The sequence below is a fragment of the Bos grunniens genome, chromosome 8 (genome assembly GCF_055505025.1).
Source record: "Bos grunniens cultivar Pamir isolate PY7600 chromosome 8, Bosgru_T2T1.0, whole genome shotgun sequence".
In the NCBI taxonomy this organism is placed as follows: domain Eukaryota; kingdom Metazoa; phylum Chordata; class Mammalia; order Artiodactyla; family Bovidae; genus Bos; species Bos grunniens.
The window spans coordinates 58,166,669-58,190,085 of NC_141172.1; the positions used below are offsets into that span (position 1 = coordinate 58,166,669).

Consider the following 23,417-nt stretch of genomic DNA (forward strand, 5'->3'; position numbering starts at 1 on the left):
TTACTTATGGTTAATTCTACACTCAATCTTGGCAAAAGGCCGAGAAGTGATACTTACAGTTAATGCTAAATGAATTGGCTCTATAGTCAATTTTTCCCACTTTTCATTTAGTAAGCAATTTGTATTCTTCTCAGATGGTAAAGAATCTGCCTGCAGTTTGGGAGACCCAGGTTCAATCCCTGGGTTGGGAAGATCCCCTGGAAAGGGAATGGCTACCCACTCCAGTATTCTTGCCTGGAGAATTCCATGGACAGAGGAGCCTGGTGGGCTTCAGTCCATGGGGTTGCAAAGAGCCAGACATGACTGAGCAACTAATACACACTTGTATTCTGTATAAGACACTCTACATGATATTGTCATCTAAAAATGTATAAGACAATGCCTGGCTTTAAGAGGCTTATTGATGATTTGTCTGTTATTTTTCAGTAGACCAGTAGTTATCCTATAATACTTTAACAGAATGTGCAAAGACATTATGAGAACATAGGATAAGGAGCAGCAAACTCTGCCAAGTACAACTTTTAGATAAGGCAGCAGGGATCCAAAAAGCAACTGCTGGGGATGGAGAGTGTGAGGGAGGTACCTGGCAAACTACCCCTCCAAAGCAAGCACCATAGAGAAAATGACAAGTCAAGTAGCTATTAAAGAATGATTAAAAAAAAGAAGATGAAGAAGGAGAAAGAGAGAAGTTCACCAAGCGCATTCCCAGATATATGGGGATGTTAGGTAGAAAACTAAAGCAAATATGACCAGATGGGCTTACCATGAACATTTAACATCTTTATGGACTTCATACAGGACTCAGGGGAGGGAACTACCAACTGCTTCCTAGGGTTCTGTGGCATCTATCAGGCTGTTTTCTGTTGGGAGAGCTACCCAGGCTAAGGAGTGGAGAGCCATTTGCTCAGATAGCCCGACTCACTGGGGACTTGAGTACCAGTGTCCTGTGACTCCTTCTCTTCCTCTGTCAGCCTCAAGTGCAGCTGGTAGAGCTTTGGGAAGGAAGTGGAAGTCATAAGAGAGAGGGTTGCTGGGCCCGTCCATAACAGAACCTGCCTGACTCTCTTACAGTGAGTGCCACAACTCTTCTGACCGCATTAAGGTACGTGTGTGGGATGAGGATGATGACATCAAGTCACGAGTAAAGCAGCGGCTAAAGCGAGAGTCTGATGATTTCCTCGGCCAAACCATCATTGAGGTTCGAACACTGAGTGGCGAAATGGACGTCTGGTACAACTTGGGTGAGGAAGCAGGACCAGAGAAAGCTTCTGGGAAGGGAGAGCCTGACTGGGGAACCTGGGGAAAACCCTGTCTACCGAGTCCACTACTCAGTCCCCAGAGCATATACATCTCCATACAGAGCTTGCTTTCCCAACAGAGAACCCACCACAGATAAAGATGGGGACAGAGGCCTGGGGGTGTCTGGGGTGCACTCTAGATGAACATTTTTTCCATCTTTCAGAGAGTGAGATCTCACCCCTAGTGCCTTTAGCCCACCGGGCACTTCTTTTCTTCCACCCAGCCAGTTCTGGAGTATTTGTGAAGTATACGGTCACTGCAGTGAGTTCGGTTTGTTTGGTGAACACTTGTGTTGGTGCCCCCTTTCCTTTGGGTTAAGCCGGGATGGGAGCTGTCTGTACTGTCTGCATTTGCATTGTGGTCAATCTCCAGTCTTCTTTCCTTCCTAGAGAAGAGGACAGACAAGTCAGCCGTCTCGGGGGCCATCCGACTGCAAATCAGCGTGGAGATCAAGGGAGAAGAGAAGGTAGCCCCATATCATGTGCAGTACACGTGTCTCCATGAGGTGAGCCAGCTCTTGGGAGATGGGGTGCCAGAACGCTAGGTTGGGAGGTGCCTTTGACAATAAGTAGGATGGCTTGCTACTTGAAGTTCTGGAGCCCGTTTTTATTTTATTCTTGGCTCACTGTGCATGGCGGACAAGCCCAAGAAACAGTCCCAGCCTCAGTTCTCTTTTACTAACGCGAGAACAGACAACTGGAGCCATAGGAGTTACTGAGCAGTGACTCGAAGGACAGAATTTCTGTTGAACCCTATTCACACTCTCCTGGTCTTTACCAACAGGGTTTTTTCCTAATATATAGTTTAACTCTTTAATATCAATATATATTTTACTGTGTCTCCTATAGAACCTCTTCCATTACCTCACGGACATTCAGGGCAGCGGAGGAGTCCAGATCCCTGAGGCTCGAGGAGATGATGCATGGAAGGTGTACTTTGATGAGACTGCCCAGGAAATTGTGGATGAATTTGCCATGCGCTATGGCATTGAGTCCATATATCAGGCCATGACGTAAGGCTCCCCTGGGGCCCTGGGAAATGGCTACCAACTCTTGAAATAGCTAATGGAGGTACACTGATAGAGTGGACAGGTCCCTAGTCGGGTAGTAGGCAGTGATTCATTGCTATCCCTCTCTGAGCTGGGTGAGGTGGATCTGTACCCCAAGGCAGAGAGAGTAATGTATAAAGGGAGTGTGTTTATCAGTAACTCGGGGAGAGGGGAGTTGTCTGTCTACCCCAGAATTCACAGGGCATGGGTGTGTATACAAGAACAGACTTGCCCAGTCATCACAGGCTTGAGCATACAGGGTACACGTGCTATGACAGAAATCCCCACCATGAGAAGAGGTATAGGCTGTGTGTTGGAGGGGCTGCCACTAGACCTCTGCACAGGAAACAACACTGGGTAAGCAGAAGGTAGCTAGTGCCCTGGCTGTGCTCTTGTATTTAGTTTGACTTAGTTCTTTGTGTGTGTCATATGTTGTGCCACATGTTGAGAACACGAAGATGAATAAGAGGGCCTCTGTGTTTGGGGAACTTGGTGTAGCAGGAGAGCGGCTAAGCCGCTTCAGTTGTGTCCGACTCTATGCGACCCCCATAGACAGCAGCCCACCAGCCTCCTCTGTCCCTGGGATTCTCCAGGCAAGAACACTGGAGTTGGTTCCCATTTCCTTCTCCAATGCATGAAAGTGAAAAGTGAAAGTGAAAGTGAAGTTGCTCAGTCGTGTCTGACTCTTAGCGACCCCATGGACTGCAGCCTACCAGGCTCCTCCATCCATGGGATTCTCAAGGCAAGAATACTGGACAGACAGACCAGTAAACAAACAATTGCATTATAATGTGATAAGTGCCATCAAGAAGTAATCACGGTGTATTATGAGAGCATCTAAATTTGAGGAGAGGCCTGTGAGGGAAGCTGTTGAAGAGCTGACACTTGAAATACAGAAAAGAGGGAAGGGCATTTCTGGTAGGATAGGTGCAGAGATGCTAAGATGCAACAGAGCATAGACTATTCAAAGAATTACAAGAAGTTTAGTCTAGATGGAGAAACATATTGAGGAATGAGGTTGGAGAATGGCCCCTCTGCCTTTCTTGCTTTCTTCCACTCCCTGGATGACTTCATTCAAGCCTATAACCTCAACTACTACTTTTGAGCTTAGGACTCCCAGATCTCTTTCTCCAGACCAGATCTTTTCCTGAGTTTCAGATCCATTTTGATTTGCTTTCTGGGTATTTCCACAGGCATTGCAAACTCAATATGATTCAAAATCCAAATCAACATTATCTCCAGCAAATCTGTCCTGTTCTTCCTGTATTTCCTATTTTAGTAAATGGAACAGTTTATTACACAGTTATCCAAACAGAAATTCAGATGTCAGCCTAAACTTTTTTTTCTTACTACCACCATCTAATCAGTCTCTGAAACCTCTAGATTCTACCTCCTAGAAATGTTTTTAATCTATCAGTATTGCTATAGCTCAGTAATAATGATAATAATAACAACAGCTTCTATATACCATTTCCTTATGTGCCAGGCACTGGTCTAAGTAATTTATGAATGTTAACTCATTTCATCCCCAGGTCATTATTATTTCCATTTTGTAGGTAAAAAACAGGCATAACGAAGTTGAAATAATTTATCTAAGGTCCCTGAGTGGTGGAGCTGTGACTCAACCCTAGAATCTGGTTATTGGGTCTATGCTCTTAACCATTTCTTTGTTCCATTTGGTGCCTTGTTGCTTCTTTTCTGAGTGATTGCAATAACTCTTCAATTGGTCTTTCTGTCTTAGTCTTACCTCTCTCCAAGTTTTCTTTTCTGATTTTTATCATCAAGGTGACCTTTTTGAAAAACTAATCTGATCACAGTAAACCTCTGTTTAAAAAGTACCATACCATCTAGGATAAACTCCTTTTACTATCTGTTCTCTGTCTGCTGCTCCTCTGTCATTTCTTAGTATTTGTCTATCAAACACTTGAACAACGGCTATAAGGAAGGTTTCCCAAATGAATGACTTTCTCCATGAAGAGATTTGTTTTTGAAATACAGTTTCCCTTTGCCTGCATACTTCTCCAATGATTAATTCTTACTATCTTTTAAGACTTGTTTCAACCATCTCTTCTTTGAGAAGCCTTTTTTCTAGTCTATTCTAGCCCCCAGCCATTCTAATTTAGATGACCTTCCTGTATGTTCCCACAGAATTTTTGCATAGCATGCCGTAAGTTACTGACGTATTTTCTGACACTTGCCAGGCTATCACCTCTTTGGATTCTGGAACTTAGCGTAGGGCCTGGCACACAGTAGGTGTTCATTGAATGTATGTTTGAATAAATAAATTATGAAAATCTTTGTCTGCCAAGGTGATCATACACAAGAGTGGGATCTTTTGATTACTTGGCTTTTGCCACAAACCCTGAAGAGTCTTTGAGGCTGAAGACACTGTTTTTCAGGCATTTTGCATGTTTGTCATCCAAGTACATGTGTCCTGGTGTGCCAGCAGTGATGAGCACCTTACTGGCCAACATCAATGCCTACTATGCCCACACAACTGCCTCCACCAATGTCTCTGCATCTGATCGTTTTGCAGCCTCCAACTTTGGGGTGAGTGTGATGTTAAGACATGTTACCTGATTGTTATCAATTAACAAGCGTTTGATTTTTCAATTGGTACTGCAGAGCTGATATGCCTAAAAATTCAAATATATAGTGCCACCTAGATAGTGAACTTGTTTCCTTATAGGTATTTATTCTACCAGTAGACTCTCCTCAGCACCATGGTGGTTTGGTAGGGGCACAACGTGGGCTGAGGAAGAAGTCTCTGGGCCAAAACCTTGGTTGAGTCACCATGTTCCTCAGCCCTGCAGGTTCACAAAGGAACCTTCTTATTATTCAGTCTCTCTCTGACAGATTCATACCACTTAAGTTCATATGGTCTGACGTCTAAGCAAGAATACCAGTACATACCTGAACTTAACCCTTTCTTAGTGTCTGGACTGTTTTCCTGATCCAGGGTATATCCTTTCCTGTTATTAAAGTATTTGAGAAGTTGAATCATTGGTTGTAATGTCACCTGATGTAAGTTCAATATAAACTGGATGGAATATTTCTGATCCACCACAAAGACTACTCTTTAGAGATAAAATTACTGATACTCCCAAATCAGTATCTCTAATCTCTGAGTGCTTTTCCTTGGTAGTAATCACTTTTTTGATGTTGATAGTCTTTCTGTAGAGGAATTAGTGTCATTGATTAAGCCAGTCAAATATCTATTCCTTTCTGTTTCTTCACAGTATCTATTTACTTAATATCTGATGCTATATAATATTATCAATATGTGAGTTCTAGGACCACTATACAAATAGCCTACAGGAACGTGATTCCGTATTTAATTATACTTTTATAAAAATAAAGTATCAAATAGTATTTGTTATTTATTTTGACATTTAAAATGTATAAACTAAGGGAAATGATGTGGAATGTGGTTCCACCTTCCAAATGTATCACCGATCACCTTCCAAATGTATCACTATTTCTCTTTCCCCTCCTCACTGCCAGGCTGTGGCTGTTTCACTGTTAAGAGCTATCCCAAGATAAGTTAGGACACCACAAACTCAGGAATAAGTTGGAGACTGTGTCTAGAGTTTCCTGAATTAGTTAGAGTCCCAGTGGGATGGAGATGCGCTGGTCATCTCCTCTTGATTTGTATTCAGTGCTGTTTCCAGTCCCAGAAATGTGTCTCCTCTTGTCAGTGTGGGAAGAGTCCCCAGTCTGAATGCTAAGAGATGGAACAGGAATGACCTATCCCGCTTCTCCTTTGCGTGGTTTGTTGTTCTCTTCTTTGGCAAATACAAGACCTGATGTGTCCCCAACTCAGTGTTTTCTCCTCACCCTGAGATGGTGCTCTTTTTGCTACAGTCTGAGGGCTCAGGAACTGATCTTTTCTCTTCTCCATTATTTGTTTACCACCCTTAGAAAGAGAGATTTGTGAAACTTCTGGACCAGCTGCACAACTCACTGAGGATTGACCTCTCTACCTACAGGGTGAGTGAAGACATGGCTGTGGGGTGGGATGAAGGATAATATCAAGGTCAGTCTAGAGAGACTATGGGCCAATCACAACTATAAAAATTGAAGGCAAGGAAAATTAGTCCTTTTCATCACATCTGAGTATGGCCAACATCACTGACACCTGTGGGTCTTCCAACTCCAGGGCCCATGCAGTGTTTAAACAGTAGCAGGTGTGGTTGCTGTTTATAGATAGTTGGCTTTCTAACCCCACACATGTCACTCTACCGAACTCTCTGATGATATTCCCATCAGGGAGTCTCCTAAGGATAATCTCTTCCAGAAATGCCCTTTAAAACATAGATAGTTACATTTTCTTGTTGTGTCTTGCCATATTCTCCTCATTTTCTAGGCAAGGTGTGCGGATCTGGCTAAGGGAAGAGAGAGTAGCTTGGCTTGGGCAAGTAATTTGTAGCAGATATGTCCATTTCTAGAATGGAGAGAGGACAGAGATATAGCAGGAAGGTGAGTGTCTAGATCAGGACAGGGAAATGGGCAGTTTTTTTGTTCTTCCTAAGTTAGGCCGCCTTAGAATGACTTCATTACTTGCTTTAAAGTGTTGTGAATTTCCAGAACAGGCAATATACCCACATTAAAAAGTAAGTATAAAACAACCTCAAAGTCAAGAAGTGCAATTTTAATTATCTGCACCTTCAGTGCCCTCCATTTGCACGAATAATGGAGAGTTGACTGTATATCTTGTGTTTGGCATATAAGTAGCCTTTTGAAGGTTTAAAAAAAGCAACCCTTAAAATGGAGAGTGGTGCAGCATCTTCCTTAAGCTCTCTTTGGCAGCTTCTCCCTAAAACTCATGCCAAAAGGAAAGAAAGATCCTAAGGTGGAAAGATCCTAAGGAACTCACTCCAAAAGCAGTTCTGCTCAGAGCTTTGCCATCTGCTGGCTCCAGAATGGTAGAGTAACCAAGACCCACTGTACAGAAAGTATACGTCCTGGATCCCAGTCTTTTCTATGGTGTGGCTCCACTTATATTCCATGATATACAGTTAGATTGTAACTTCTGAAGAATTCATTGTTTGGGTGTAAGACTCTTCACCCAAGAAAAAAGTGTGTGTGTGTGTGTGTGAATGTCTGTATGTTTATTTGTGCAAATACTCACACGTTGCATGGGAAGTAGGGTTGGGGGTAGGACATGTTGCTTTCTGGGCCTGGGGTTATTAACACCTGCTTTTGGCAAGGGCCTGAGTCCATGGAAAAGAGAGATATGTAGTCTTACAGCATTTTTGTTCTGCTTCACTAGGAAAGATCCCTATGGGTGGTCCTTAGGTGATCCCTTGCTTTTGGCAGGGAAGGCTTTCATATTCTTCTGTTCCTCTCTTACATTTTCTTGATTTGCAACAGAATAATTTCCCTGCTGGGAGCCCTGAGCGACTTCAGGACTTAAAGTCCACAGTGGATTTGCTGACCAGCATTACTTTCTTCCGAATGAAGGTAAGAGATGAATTTGGGCTGGGTGGTGCTAGGCTGGGGACCTGGCCCCAGGACATGGAAGCTAAGAATCATTGAGTATATAGTCTAAGGCTATAGGATCCATCACCTCTAAACCTATATTTCCATACATCTGTTCCTGAGTTACTTCCAAGAAGATCATGGATCAAGAAGGGTGGACTAGGTAGTTCTCTCCGTCAGCTGTGCTGACAATTTCATCTCAGGGCAAGGTCCAGGGACCTTGAGAAGGATGAAGGAATCTGGGATAATTTGGGGGCACTTCTAGGAAGAGATCTCACTCAGGTCAGCAGGACCCTGGACCCATATTTTTTTTAATTAATTGGCAGGTGCAAGAACTTCAGAGCCCTCCAAGAGCCAGCCAGGTAGTAAAAGATTGTGTGAAGGCCTGTTTGAACTCAACATATGAGTATATCTTCAACAACTGCCATGACTTGTACAGCCGCCAGTACCAGCTGGTAAGAGGATCAGGCTCAGGTGGGGCCAGCTGTCAGTGGTTCTTGAAGCCTCAGCTTTCTTTCGTATGATTGTGGTGGAAGGGAGCTCAGGAAAAGTCCTTGATGTTCTCAGGAGTGAGTGGGTTGTGGAGTGGGGACCATCTAGATCATGTGAGACATTTGTAGATGGATAGGAACCATTGGACAAGATGTTACATAACTGAGTTGAACAGAAACAGCAACAATAAATTTTACTTTGGTATTGAAGAAAGGAACCTAAATTTGAACTCAGTTCAGGGAGTGAGTAGGTGAATTCTTAGTCCTTCCTAGAGTCTGCTTTCCCCCTGAGGTTAATTTTATTCTGACTCATGTAAACACCTCTGTGTTCCAGGCTCCCTTCCCCTGAGATCTGAGCTACTGGAGCCTTTGTTAAGCTTGCCGCACTCAAGGCTTCGTCATCCATCAACACATTCTCTCTATTAGGGAAAGATACTGTTTTTAGCTTTTATCTTTCAGTTATACAGGAGTCTGTCTAAATACTTGGTCTCTATTCTCTATCTCTTCCCTAGTGGCTCAGTTGGTAAAGAGTCTACCTGAAATGAGGGAGACCCACGTTCAATCCCTGACTTGGGAAGATTCCCTGGAGAAGGAAATGACAACCCACTCTACTATTCTTGGACAGAAGAGCCTTTTGGCTTCAGTCTGTGGGGTCACAAAGAGGAATCGGACCTAGTTTTAGATAAATCTAGACTTTGAAAGAGGCCTTATAAACCATTCAAAGACTTTCTTTAGCCTTTTTATTTTGCTGTTTTTTGGGTTTTTTTTTTTTTAACTTTCTCTCATTCTTATTTTCTCACTATTTGTACTGAAGTAAACCCTCAGTGAAAGTGAAAATCACTCAGTCGTATCCAACTCTTTGTGACCCCATATATAGAGTCCATGGAATTCTCCAGGCCAGAAGGTAGCCTTTTTCTTCTCCAGGGGATCTTCCCAACCCAGAGATCGAGCCCAGGTCTCTCATGTTGCAGGCAGATTCTTTACCAGCTGAGCCACAAGGGAAGCCCAAGAACTCTGCTGTGGGTAGGCAATCCCTTCTCCAGAGGATCTTCCTGACCCAGGAGTCAAACTGGGGTCTCCTGTATTGTAGGTGGATTTTCTACCAACTGAGCTCTCAGGGATGCCTGAAGTAAACCCTTGGTGTCTTTCATTTCCCTCTACTGACCTTCAGTCCTTGATTCATTCATCTATCTGTTCTTTGAACAAGGTCAAGCCCTAGGGATATAATCTGCATCTCACTTGCATTTATCTCTTCTCTTTTTGATAAAAGCCATTCTAACAAATAGGAGGTGATATCTCATTGATTTGCATTTCCCTAATGATTCAGTTCAGTTCAATTCAGTTGCTCAGTCCTGTCCGACTCTTTGCAACACCATGGACTGCGGCACGCCAGGCTTCCCTGTCCATCACCAACTCCCAGAGCTTCCTCAAACTTGTGTCCATTGAGTGGGTGATGCCATCCAACCATCTCATCCTCTGTCATCCTTTCCTCCTCCCTCCCTCAATCATTCCCAGCTTCAGGGTCTTTACCAATGAGTCAGTTCTTCACATCAGGTAGCCAAAGTATTGGAGTTTCAGCTTCAGAATCAGTCCTTCTAATGAACATTCAGGACTGATTTCCTTTAGGATGCACTGGTTGGATGTCCTTGTAGTCCAAGCGACTCTCAAGAGTCTTCTCCAACAACACAGTTCAAAAGCATCAATCCTTCAGTGCTCAGCTTTCTTTATAGTCCAACTCTCACAACCATATATGACTACTGGAAAAACCATAGCTTTGACTAGACAGACCTTTGTTGGCAAAGTAATATCTCTGCTTTTTAATATGCTGCCTAGGTTGGTCATAACTTTTCTTAAAAGGAGCAAGCGTCTTTTAATTTCATGGCTGCAGTCACAATCTGCAGTGATTTTGGAGCCCCAAAAAATAAAATCTGTCACCATTTCCATTGTTTCCCCATCTATTTGCCATGAAGTGATGGGACCAGATGCCATGATCTTAGTTTTCTGAATGTTGAGTTTTAAGCCAACTTTTTCACTCTCCCCTTTCACTTTCATCAAGAGGCTCTTTAGTTCTTCTTCACTTTCTGCCATAAGAGTGGTGTCATCTGCATATCTGAGGTTATTGATATTTCTCCCAGCAATCTTGATTCCAGCTTGTGCTTCTTCCAGCCCAGCATTTCTCATGATGTACTCTGGATATAAGTTAAATAAGCAGGGTGACAATATACAATTACAGCCTTGACATACTCCTTTCCCGATTTGGACCCAGTGTGTTGTTCCATGTTCAGTTCTAACTGTTACTTCTTGACCTGCATACAGATTTCTCAGGAGGCAGGTCAGGTAGTCTTGTATTCCCATCTCTTGAAGAATTTTCGTCAGTTTGTTGTGATCTACACAGTCAAAGGCTTTGGCATAGTCAATAAAACAGAAGTAGATGTTTTTCTGGAACTCTCTTGCTTTTTCGATGATCCAGTGGATTATAGCAATTTGATCTCTGGTTCCTCTGCCTTTTCTAAATCCAGCAGGAACATCTGGAAGTACTCAGTTCACGTATTGTTGAACCTGGAGTGGAGAATTTTAAGCATTACTTTGTTAGCATGTGAGATGAGTGCCATTGTGCAGAGGTTTGAGCACTCTTTGGCATTGTCTTTCTTAGGGATTGGAATAAAAACTGACTTTTTCCAATCCTGTGGCCACTGCTGAGTTTTCTAAATTTACTGGCATATTGAGTGCAGCACTTTCACAGCATCATCTTTTAAGATTTGAAATAGTTCAACTGGAATGCTATCACCTCCACTAGCTTTGTTCATAATGATTCTTCCTAAGGCCCACTTGACTTCACATTCCAGGATGTCTGGCTCTAGGTGAGTGATCACACCATTGTGATTATCTGGGTCATGAAGATCTTTTTTGTATAGTTTTTCTGTGAAGAGGAACTAAAAAGCCTCTTGATGAAAGTGAAAGTGGAGAGTGAAAAAGTTGGCTTAAAGCTCAACATTCAGAAAACAAAGATCATGGCACCTGGTCCCATCACTTCATGGGAAATAGATGGGGAAACAGTGGAAACAGTGTCAGACCTTATTTTGGGGGGCTCTAAAATCACTGCAGATGGTGACTGCAGCCATGAAATTAAAAGACGCTTACTCCTTGGAAGGAAAGTTATGACCAACCTAGACAGCATATTCAAAAGCAGAGACATTACTTTGCCAACAAAGGTCCATCTAGACAAGGCTATAATTTTTCCAGTGGTCATATATGGATGTGAGAGTTGGACTGTGAAGAGAGCTGAATGCCAAAGAACTGATGCTTTTGAACTGTGGTGTTGGAGAAGACTCTTGAGAGTCCCTTGGACTGCAAGGAGATCCAACCAGTCCATTCTAAAGGAGATCAGCCCTGGGATTTCTTTGGAAGGAGTGATGCTAAAGCTGAAACTCCAGTACTTTGGCCACTTCATGCGAAGAGTTGACTCATTGGAAAAGACTCTGATGCTGGGAGGGATTGGGGGCAGGAGGAAAAGGGGATGACAGAGAATGAGATGGCAGGATGGCATCACTGACTCGATGGACATGAGTCTGAGTGAAATCTGAGAGTTGGTGATGGACAGTGAGGCCTGGTGTGCTGCGATTCATGGGGTCACAAAGAGTCGGACATGACTGAACGACTGAACTGAACTGAACTCTGTATTCTTGCCACCTCTTCTTAATATCTTCTGCTTCTGTTAGGTCCATACCATTTCTGTCCTTTATCGAGCCCATCTTTGCATGAAATGTTCCCTTGGTATCTTGAATTTTCTTGAAGAGATCTCTAATCTTTCTCATTCTATTGTTTTTCTCTATTTGTTTGCGTTTATCACTGAGGAAGGCTTTCTTATCTCTCCTTGCTATTCTTTGGAACTCTGCATTCAATGGGTATATCTTTCCTTTTCTCCTTTGCCTTTTGCTTCTCTTCTTTTCACAGCTTTTTGTAAGGCCTCTTCAGACAACCATTTTGCCTTTTTTGCATTTCTTTTTCCTGGGGATGGTCTTGATCACTGCCTCCTATACAATGTCATGAACCTCCATCCATAGTTCTTCAAGCACTCTATCAGATCTAATCCCTTGAATCTATTTATCACTTCCACTGTATAATCATAAGTTATTTGATTTAGGTCATACCTGAATGGTCTAGTGGTTTTCCCTACTTTCTTCAATTTCAGTCTGAATTTGGCAATGAGGAGTTCATCATTTGAGCCACAGTCTGTTCCCGGTCTTGTTTTTGCTGACTGTATAGAGCTTCTCCATCTTTGGCTGCAAAGAATATAATCAGTCTGATTTCCGTATTGACCATCTGATGATATCCATGTGTAGAGTCTTCTCTTGTGTTGTTAGAAGAGGGTGTTTGCTATGACCAGTGCGTTCTCTTGGCAAAACTCTATTAGCCTTTGCCCTGCTTCATTCTGTACTCCAAGGCCAAATTTGCCTGTTATTCCAGGTATTTCTTGACTTCCTATTTTTGCATTCCAGTCCCCTATAATGAAAAGGACATCTTTTTTGGGTGTTAGTTCTAGAAGGTCTTGTAGGTGTTCACAGAACCGTTCAACTATACCTTCTTCAGCATTACTGGTTGGGGCATCGACTTGGATTACTGTGATACTGAATGGTTTGCCTTGGAAACGAACAGAGGTCATTCTGTCATTTTTGAGATTGCATCCAAGTACTGCATTTCAGACTCTTTTGTTGACTATAATGGCTACTCCATTTCTTCTAAGGGATTCTTGCCCATAGAAGTAGATATAATGGTCATGAGTTAAATTCACCCATTCCAGTCCATTTTAGTTCACTGATTCCTAAATTGTTGATGTTCACTCTTGCCATCTTCTGTTTGACCACTTCCAATTTGCCTTCATTCATGGACCTAACATTCCACATTCCTATGCAATATTGCTCTTTACAGAATCGGACTTTACTTCCATTACCAGTCACATCCACATCCCTAATGATTGGTGATATTGAAAACCTCTCCTAGTACTTGTTGGGCATTGGTGTATTTCCTTTGGAGAAATGTCTGTTTAAGTCTTCTTCCCATTTTTTTGTCAGATTGGGGTTTTTTTGTTTGTTTTGTTTTTTGCTATTGAGTTGTTTGAGTTCCTTATCTATTTTGGGAATTAACCCCTTATCAGATAGGTGGTTTACAAATACTTTCCACCCTCTGTAGGTTTTCTTTTTATTTTGTTGATTGTTTCTTCTGCTGTGTAGAAACATTTTAGTTTGATATAGTCTTACTTTTTGATTTTTGATTTTGTTGTCATATCCAAAGTGACCATCAGGGAGCTTTTCCCATGTTTTTTTCCCTAGGAGTTTTATGGTTTCAGGTCTTACATTTAAGTCCTTAATCCATTTTGAGTTAGAGTACTGGAGTGGGTTGCCATTTCCTTCTCCAGGGGATCTTCCTGACCCAGGGATCAAACCTGGGTCTCTTGCATTGTAGACAGATGCTTTACCCTCTGAGCTACATGCCCTCTGCATAAGATATGGGTCCAATTTCATTCTTTTGCTTGTGGATATCCAGTTTTCCCAACATCATTTATTGAAGAGACTATCCTTTCCACATTGAATATTCTTGGCTTCCCAAGGCTTTTTCTTATCCAGCTGGGCAAATAACTTCCAAATGCAGTTCTTCCCCCTAATGACTTTCAGGGGGCTAAGGGAAGTTTTGCTTCCCTGAGGGCTGGGCCAGCCTGCATGCTGGATCTGTTCTGTAGCTCCTGTAGAACTTGAAGGAACTTCTCAGAGCTGAGATGTACTTGTGTGTGGTGGGGCAGTGGGTGATGTTAGAGGAGGGCCACCACTAGAATAAAAGAACTGCCAATGGGGATCACATGGAACTAGACCCATTTAGACTGAAGGGGCTGTTTACTTCAACCAGGAATTCACTATGCTCTTAGCTACTGAGAGAAGAAGGAAGGGGGACAGGCATCTTTATGTCTCCTGGACTGATCAAGCTTATTAGAGCAATGCTCTGGAGCTTGGGAGAGAAGTTCTCAGGGACAGATTCTTTCTGTCCAAGGACCTCTCAGTGGTCACTGCTCTGTAGAACGGGTGATGGTGTCTTGTGGAAGACAGCGTATAAGAAAGGAAGGGTGCCTGATTCTAAAGGAAGGGGCATGGTGTGGGGAAGGGGGAGAGGAAGACTCTCCATAGTCTCCTCTGACTCTCACTATCTATCACCATCTTCTCGGGAATAAGAATCAGGAGCTGCCTCCAGAAGAACAGGGGCCCAGCATTAGGAACCTGGATTTCTGGCCCAAACTCATCACACTCATTGTGTCAATCATAGAGGAAGATAAGAATTCCTACACCCTCGTTCTGAACCAGTAAGTATCACCTCACTTGGCCTTTCTGTTTGGTGGTTGGTTTGTCCACCTGTCTAACAGCCTCTTTCTTTCCTGTCTCTGTGTGTTCACAGTGCCACCTCTTCCTCCTGTTCGTCCATCTGTCCCTCTGTCCCTTGTATCTGTCTGGGTGACTGTTTCTGGAGACAGGTGTGGAAACATAATGAGGGGCCCCACCCTGACTGAACCAGCCTCCCTGGAGAGAGAGACCTCTGGGAGTGGCTGCCCTAGGAGTCCCTGGGGATCCAGAGACCAGGCGTGTATGTGTCCGTCCACTGTGAATAAAGAGGGCCTTCTGATGCCCAACTTCTTGCTTCTTCTGCCCTAGCTTATTTAGCCTGGGCTTGTCTTTCAGCCTCAACCCTTCTCCTCCTGGCCAGAGTTCCCTGCCTTCTAGGCATCATCTCCCCTAGGGCCACCTTGCCTGAGGGGATCTTCTGCTCCAATGTGTCCCTCTGCCTACCACTGGCCCTGGGTCCTTATTCTACAGTTGGAGCCTAGCCCTATTTCCTAGGCTTCTCCTCTCTTCAATCTGACCTCCAAGAACTAGTCCTATTGGCCTTAGAATTAATCAAATGCCTCTGCCTTGTTCTCTGACTATGTCTTCTTCCATCATCCAGGTTTCCCCAGGAGTTGAATGTGGGAAAAGTCAGCGCAGAAGTGATGTGGCAACTCTTTGCCCAAGACATGAAATATGCACTGGAGGGTAAGGCATGGCAGTGGGCTGCAAACCCCTAGCCAAAGCACCTGTTTTCCATCCCTTTCTTCTCCCAGACAACTACACTTTCCAAGTAAATAGTGCGGTGAGAAACTAGAAGGATTCTAGGCATAGTGGGTGATAGGCCTCAGGAGACCTTGGGTAGGCAAAGCTTCAGCCAAAGGAGTAGTGGAAGTTGCTGTGTGGATGTAGGTTCCTCCTTCCAGCTCCAGAGCAAGCGCCTATTTCACACTTTTCCAGCCCAGAGATCAACTCTTCCCATGCTGGGTGTTCTCGAGTGGCCCACTCCCTAGAGAATGGTCTTACGACACTTGCCTTTACAGTTTTACAGCATCATGGAACTTTAAATACATAGATAAGATTATTTTCTCACACCATAGACTGCTTGGCCTGACTTTCTTTGAAAGTTGTTCTAGACTGGCATGACAAACCCAGAAAGATACTTCTTTCCTCACTTCTTCCATGGAACCAGTTATTACTCATCTTGTTCATTCTGCTTATTCTGTTCATCTCCCACTTTGGCCCACAAAGATATCACTCCCTATCAGACCTTCCTGTGTCAGACCTTCCTGTTTCTACCCATCTGTGCTCACTTATAAATAAGTGCATTTCCTGTTGCTGTATGTTATGTCAGTCGTCTCCTCAGTCTGTGAAAGTGGACCTAGATGGAGGGGGAGCAGTCTGGAGCAAGGACAAACCAGAGTCTGCATGTGTTCTTTGGGTAGGGTGGTAGGACATGGGTAACCCTCTCAGACTTTTAAACTTTTGAGGTTTAGGAGCAGTAAGTTTTGAGGTTGAAAGAAACCCTGCAGATCTGTGCTTAGTTTGAGACAGTCACGTACTGTCCATGCACGTTCTGTAATTCTTCCCCAGAGCAGGCTGCCTCCTGTCCGCACTGGGTCATGCCTGGGACTGTAGGCCATGCCTTAGCTGGTCCGGCCTCTGACTTGGTCACCTGTCCCTTTCCCCCAGGTATCACATGGTGAGTGCGACGAGGAGTATTGCCCCAGTTCTTAAAGAACTCCAGCTCTAGTGAATTTAGAGGGCAGGGGCAGGGGCGGGAAGACAAGTACCTGTGAAAAGTGTATTGATTCCACAAGAGGAATAGTGTAAGGCTGGGCAGAGGTTTTTCAAACAGAGGAAACAGGTAAAAAGGGGAAACAGCAAGAGGAGGGTGGAGGTGGGGGCAGGAGAGGGGCGTGCAGGGCTGGGCCCCAGGACTTCTACCTGCCGCCTGCCAAGTCAGCTCTGCTTTTATCAATTTTATATGAGGCTTTAAATGAAATTTCTTTCAAAAGGGGAATTCTGCTGATGTTTAAAACATAAAAGAGTTGAAAACTGATTTAAAGAAAGAACTCATGTTGACCTGGTTTCAAATCTCAGTTTTACCACTTACTCCTCAGTGTGTTCTTAGACTGAGCTACTTAGACTGAGCTACTTAATTCTTGTGAGCTCCCATTTTTATTAATCTATAAAATGGGAGTGATGATAGCATCTATTTCGTTGAGCTAACAAAGTGGCTGAGATGTATGTGACATACTTAGAATACTGCCTGACATTTATTAAAGGCTCATGAGCAGAGATGCAGTGTTAACACAATAGTATTTTTATAAGATTTTACCTCAGTGGAAAATGGGGGCAGGCAGAACAGGGAGAGACTGGAAGCTGGGTACAGATGGTCTGATAGTTTATGGCAGGGGGATGGGCTGGAATTATAGCAGAGAACTTAGAGGAAGAATGGGCTTGGCTAGACATTGGAAGGAAGCTGTGACAGGACTTGGTGATTGTCAGGATGGCGAAGGGCAAGAGAAGGGGAGGGGCTTGGAGACCTGGCTGATAAAAGGATAGTGTTGACCGCTGCTGTTATAATGCTACCATTCACTCAGCCTTTCTAAAGTCAACTTTGTTGAGGTATAATATGCATAAAATAAGATAACACTCTAAGAGTACAATTTGATGAGTTTTGACCAATAAGTACACCTGTGTAACTACTGTCCCAGTTATGATACAGAACAGAAAGTTTCTTCAGTAAATCCCCACCCTGTTCACCAAGCATATTGAGTACATTCTTTGTGCCACATACTATGCTAGTTGTTGGAACCCCAGTGAGATAAATGAGGCATAGTCCTAGCTGGTGAGAAGCTCAGATCAGTCTAGATAGCAAACCTATAATTTGGCAGTTACAATTCAAACTTAAGTGCTACCAAGGGAATAAGCATTGGGTGCTGAGAATCGCATAACCCAGACCTGGAAAGAGCACCTGGGAGGGCTTTCTGTAGGAGGTGATATACTGACTGACACCTGAAGAGGTGTCATCCTTGAAGAAGGATGATAGAACTTAGCTGTGGGGAGGGAAGGCATTCGTGACAGGGAAGGGAGAGACAGACATTTTAGGCAGAGGTTACAGTATGTTCAGAGACTTGGGTTCTAGAGAGAGCTGGCATGCTTCAGGAACTGGATATGGTAATTCAGTGTGATTAACACTTTAGAGTGTAGGGGAAGAGATGAGTGAGAGGTGAAGACAGAGAAGCAGGATAGAGCTAGATCATACAGGAGGTTTTAAGCCATATTTAGGATTTTGGACTCTATCCTGAGGCCGTTGAGAACCACTGAACAGCAACCCAGGTTAAACAAGGGATTAACATGACCACATTTTTAATATAGAAAAGCCACTTACTCTGGCTACCATATAGAGAATAGGTTGGAGGAAGACCAGATTGGAGACTATTATAGTAATCCAAGTTGGAGATGGTGGTAATGAGACCTAGACAGGTACAAGTGTGACTATAAAGAAATGGATAAATTCCAGAGAAGTTTTAGAGATGAAATTAACAGGGATTGGTGGGTTAAATGGATATGAATAGATAGGAAGAAGGAAGACTTGAAGATGATGCTCAGTATTGAACAAGAGGGTAAGATTAGTGTGTATACTATGTTCAACTTCAGCTGAAGATGTTAAGATAGCAAAAGATGGTGACTGGAGTTAAACCCAGGCAAAGTGAGATGTTCCATCAAAGACTTGTACAGACATTACCAGAACCAGAGAGAGATCTGGGGGAGATGTCAGCAGTCTGGTAGTTGAAATCACGAGGTTGAAAGAACTCTCCAAGGAGAAAGATGAATGGAGGGAGGAACATGGAAGTCAGGGGCAGGAGAAGGTTTAGATACTCAATTGCCCCTTTTTAACAGATCAACCATCCTCTAACACCCCTGCCCCCCAACAACAGCCTCAAGTAACTACTGGAGCATGACTCCATGAGACTTGTTAGAATAAAGTGTGGCCAGTATTTCATCCGGAGAAAGCAGTGGCAACCCACTCCAGTACTCTCGCCTGGAAAATCCCATGGGTGGAGGAGCCTGGTAGGCTGCAGTCTGTGGGGTTGCACAGAGTCGGACACAACTGAAGCGACTTAGCAGCAGCAGCAGCAGCAGTGTTTCATCATTCATCCTGTTAGGTTTTGTACCATAGAAGTTAATTAGAAATTAGGGATTGAGGCCGGACTACAGATTATGGATTGACAGAGAAAGTGAGAATTCTCTGCAAACGCAGTAGCTTGAAGGTCCCTAGAAGAAGAGAATCAGGGAGCTCTGAAGGGATGGAGCAGCACTGCCCCTTCTCCCAGTGGGTTGTTGACCAGAAAGGAGAGAGGGCCCTCCTGGTGGTTCCTTCTTATGTTTCTAGGTTCTTGGCCTGGTTTAAGGACAGCAGGGTGGTGGAAGACAAGGGGGAGGCCCTGGGAGGGTGTCTTTGGTGTCCCTGACTTTTTCCCTTTCTGTACTGCTCATTGGCGTCTCTGCTCTGTCACAAGCCTCCACTGTCATTCGTATACGAAAAGTCCTCTTTCTGAGTGGTAAGCACTTTCGGTTGTTGTCCCTTTACCTCTAGTCTTACTCCTTTTTCCTCTTCTCTGGCTCACTGCTTCATAGAAGAGTCTGCAAATGCAACCTTGGGTTGAGGCGGTGCTGCCTGCAATGCCGGGAGATGACATTCCTGGGACAAAGGAGCCTTTTGAGGCTGAATCCCAGCCTCCCGTTTCCTCCTTGGGTGTCTGCTGTACTGATTGACAAGGGCAGACTGGCTGTTCTATCTTGACATGGAGGAGCATCACCTGTGGCAACTCAGAGTTGAGCAGTAGTGTTCCCAAGGACAACGACCTTCCCCTCCCTGTCACTCAGTACTCTCCCCATTTTGCTTGCTTTCACCATTATGTTACATGTAAGCACACAGTTGGCTTTTATTATGCAAACAAAATTAATGCTTCATCTCTAAAGGGGGTAGATGAAGGAAACCTGTGGGTGTGGCCAGTGCTCTAGACTCTCTGGGCAAGCTGTTGGTGATCTTTATCCTAGATTTTCCAGAAGCCTCTGCTGACTTGGCTGTATAACCTTTCACATAAGCATCCCATTTCCTGTAGCCGGATGGCTCTTTCATCTGGCTGTGTTTCCATGGTTTCCACACTGACTTATTTCATACTTCTCCGAGAGTTCATTTTCCAGTGTTTCAGCTCTGCTCTGGCGCCGTTCAGTTTACCTCAGGATTCTGTTACACTGTGGCTGCTCAACTGCTCTTTCTGTTAGCTTGGGCCCACTTTGATTTTCCCTGTCTCTGTGTGGCTGTCAGTAACCCATGTATGTCATGTATGACTGCTCATCTCTGCATTTAAGTCCATCTGAGGAAATGGCTCAGCTACTAGGATTAGTAAAGCCCTGGAAGATAAAGCGTAAAGTAAAGCATCATCCCTCTCGTGTCCTGGGCCGTTTCCCCACTAGTCAGCCTTAGCGCCCATATCCTTTTCTCCTCTTCTTCACCAGTAGCCCGTATCTCACTTGCACTTCCAAAAGTCAGCACAGGAAGACTGTGGGCCTTATCTGGGTGTCTGACTTAGCCTCTAAAGGAAGATTTGGGTCAGGCTTTTAGCAGAATACTCACTGCTAGGGAGAGATGACTGTGGGGAGGTGCTGGGAAATCACTCCTCTTCTAAGACACCTGATAGCACCATCCAACTGGATCCGCCTGAGCTCAGGAAGCTCAGACCCCGCCTCTCTCCCCGCAACCAGAGCATGAGAAAGACAGGCTGTGTAAGAGTGCTGACTACATGAACCTGCACTTCAAGGTGAAGTGGCTCCACAATGAATACGTGCAGGATCTGCCTGCCCTCCAGGGCCAGGTGCCCGAATACCCAGCGTGAGTCATCATGTGGGGGGCTGCAGAGGGAAGGGGGGCTCAGGGGCTGGGCACTGCCAGTATCCTTGCTGTCAGGCACGTGGCAGCTGCCAACCACTAGCTCCAACCCCTCCATCTTCCTGCCTGGCTGCAGGTGGTTTGAGCAGTTTGTCCTGCAGTGGCTGGACGAGAATGAGGATGTGTCCTTGGAATTCCTGCGTGGGGCCTTGGAACGAGATAAGAAGGATGGGGTAAGTCAGGGGCTTGAACTTCACAGGTGTCTAGCCAGGTCTCCCAGCAATTAGCTGTCAGCAGGAGTTCCTGGGCGCTAGCCGGGATGGCCATCCCTGCCTGATAGAGTCCATATGGAGGGCTGTCCAGAGCCATGGAGCCACCCCTGCTGTGCAGAGAGCCCCTCAGAGCCTTACAGACTTGGGATGAGGTAGCAGCTGCAGATGATGACCCTGTGTGTGGCCTTCCTTAGTTCCAGCAGACATCAGAGCACGCGCTCTTCTCTTGCTCTGTGGTGGACGTCTTCACACAGCTCAATCAGAGCTTTGAGATCATCCGGAAATTGGAATGCCCAGACCCCAACATCCTTGCCCACTACATGAGGAGATTTTCTAAGGTACCATGACCCTCCTACCCTTTTCCCCTTACTCCATTACACTCATGGCCTATCTACAGACCTGAGATCAACCCCTCTTTGTGATGGCTTTTGGGTATAGCCTGGCATCACCCCATGCTCCTTTACTTGAATCTGGGGCAGACAGGTGGGTTTGTTTCAGTGGGGTAGAGAGGGAGATTGGTCCCCTACTTTGAGATTCCTCTTTATGTACCTGTTGTTACTGTTCTGGGAGAAGTGTGACCCCAGGTACTATCCTCATGGGGAAAGCTAAGGGTCCCTTCTCCTTCCTCTTCCTCTTTCTTCTCAGACCATCGGGAAGGTGCTCATGGAATATGCAGACATCTTATCAAAGAACTTCCCAGCTTACTGCACAAAGGAGAAAATGGTGAGGGCCAGGCTCTTTGCTTTTGAAACTATCCTCAGAGCTGAGGATGGGGTGATGCTCCTGACTTGTGATTCCCAGCAGGGCTGTGCTTGAGATTATGCCACAAAATAACAAGAACCTGATAAGGAGTTACTTTGAGCCTCCATTTGGTAATTTATCCTCTACTGAGCTAGACCTTTGCTTAGGCTTTCTTTTTTTTAAAAATACATTCAGGGAGTTATAAAGGGTAATCCCATGAATACCTGGGGCCCCCTATTCAGAGTTAAAGCAGAAACATTTGCTTCTAGTCTTCATTTAATGAGAGCCATCAGCATTGCTTCCAGATCTCAGTGCTTAGGGAGAGACAGGTGTAACACGTGCTGTAAATTCCCTGTGGTTTTTAGTCATGTGAGAGGCAGGGGCCCTAGACTGAGTTCTGTGCTGAATGGAGCCAAGACTTAACACTTCATCCTTCCCCACAGCCTTGCATCCTGATGAACAACATGCAGCAGCTGAGGGTGCAGCTGGAGAAGATGTTTGAGGCCATGGGAGGCAAGGAGGTAGGTCTGAGGTTCAGGGTTGCTGCATTCTCTCTTTGTTCCCAAGCTCCTCAGCCGTAGAACTCTGCCCTCTCCTGACTGGGTCTAGACCTGAAGTTTAGCTTGGGGTTTAGGACTGGTTTTAGCTGAGAGATTTGAGTAGGCACTGGGGTAGAGGCCCTAGGAGGGAGGGGTTGGGGCACAGGAGGGGAGAAAAGCCTAAGAGAACCAGCTTAGCCAAGCCTGCCTCCTATGGATACAGCTGGACCCTGAAACTGCAGACAGTCTGAAGGAGCTTCAGGTGAAACTGAATACAGTTTTGGATGAGCTCAGCATGGTGTTTGGAAACAGGTCAGTGGCCCCAGAATGCACGGCCCTCAGAGCCAGTTGTGGTGCCTGGCCAGTCCCGGAGCCCCTGCCCCACTGGCCTCCGCCCAGCGCACCTTTGTGCATCTTCCCCGCTTCCTGCTGGCCTGCCCTGTCAGCTGCACCACGTGTGTGCTCGGGTGGGACCGAGCAGCTGGAGCCGCTTAGGGCCCGTGTGTCTGGGGGTTGAGGAGGGCCACACTGGGGGCACACGTGTAGTTTCCAGGTGCGGATTGATGAGTGCGTGCGACAAATGGCTGACATCCTGAGCCAGGTGCGGGGCCCAGGGAACGCGTCCCCCAACGCACGGGCCTCGGTGACTCAGGATGCAGACAGTGTGCTCCGGCCTCTCATGGACTTCCTGGACGGCAAGTGAGTACAGCACCCAGTACTGTCCTGTAGGGACGAAGCAGGTAGAGGCAATCAGAAGAGCTGCTCAGGGAGGGGGCCTCTCAGCACTCACCCCATCCTGACCTGTGGCCTGGCCCTGCAGCCTCACACTTTTTGCCACTGTGTGTGAGAAGACGGTCCTGAAGCGGGTACTGAAGGAACTCTGGCGGGTGGTAATGAACACAATGGAAAGGATGATTGTTCTGCCTCCACTTACTGACCAGACGGTAAGGACAGCTCCTTTCCAGTTCCTCCTGCTGTATCTCCCTTACCCAGCTCCCTGCTTCCTGATGGAGTTTGCAGTTCTCTGGTTGAATGATTCTCTCCCTGCCCAGGGCACCCAGCTGATCTTCACTGCTGCCAAGGAGCTGAGCCAACTTTCCAAACTCAAGGTACTCTGGATACATGGGGTCCTTCTGCAGCCAGATGGGAAGGGCAGGGGTTGCCTGGGAGGGGGGAAATCTGAGCTCTGAAGACTGAAGAGGAGGAGAAGGAGAGAGGCATGCAGCTGTGGGCTGACAAATGGGGGACCTTCATGACAGCCACAAGCTGTCCTGATGTT

At 45.2% G+C, this 23,417-nt stretch overlaps 1 protein-coding gene across 6 annotated transcripts in view; it reads left to right on the plus strand.

Moving 5' to 3' along the window:
• The window catches only part of UNC13B (unc-13 homolog B), a 225,191-nt gene that overhangs the window by 196,105 nt on the left and 5,669 nt on the right, over positions 1-23,417 (plus strand). For all 6 annotated transcript variants that reach the window (XM_086415676.1, XM_086415675.1, XM_086415674.1 and 3 more), the window contains 18 exons: positions 1,072-1,241; positions 1,689-1,804; positions 2,148-2,311; positions 4,747-4,897; positions 6,269-6,337; positions 7,721-7,810; positions 8,155-8,283; positions 14,541-14,668; positions 15,307-15,392; positions 20,463-20,589; positions 20,723-20,819; positions 21,053-21,196; positions 21,504-21,581; positions 22,043-22,120; positions 22,362-22,450; positions 22,685-22,837; positions 22,959-23,082; positions 23,191-23,247. In XM_086415676.1, the coding sequence (XP_086271802.1) occupies positions 1,072-1,241; positions 1,689-1,804; positions 2,148-2,311; positions 4,747-4,897; positions 6,269-6,337; positions 7,721-7,810; positions 8,155-8,283; positions 14,541-14,668; positions 15,307-15,392; positions 20,463-20,589; positions 20,723-20,819; positions 21,053-21,196; positions 21,504-21,581; positions 22,043-22,120; positions 22,362-22,450; positions 22,685-22,837; positions 22,959-23,082; positions 23,191-23,247 (2,050 nt within the window). The remainder of the gene's footprint in view (positions 1-1,071; positions 1,242-1,688; positions 1,805-2,147; positions 2,312-4,746; positions 4,898-6,268; positions 6,338-7,720; positions 7,811-8,154; positions 8,284-14,540; positions 14,669-15,306; positions 15,393-20,462; positions 20,590-20,722; positions 20,820-21,052; positions 21,197-21,503; positions 21,582-22,042; positions 22,121-22,361; positions 22,451-22,684; positions 22,838-22,958; positions 23,083-23,190; positions 23,248-23,417) is intronic.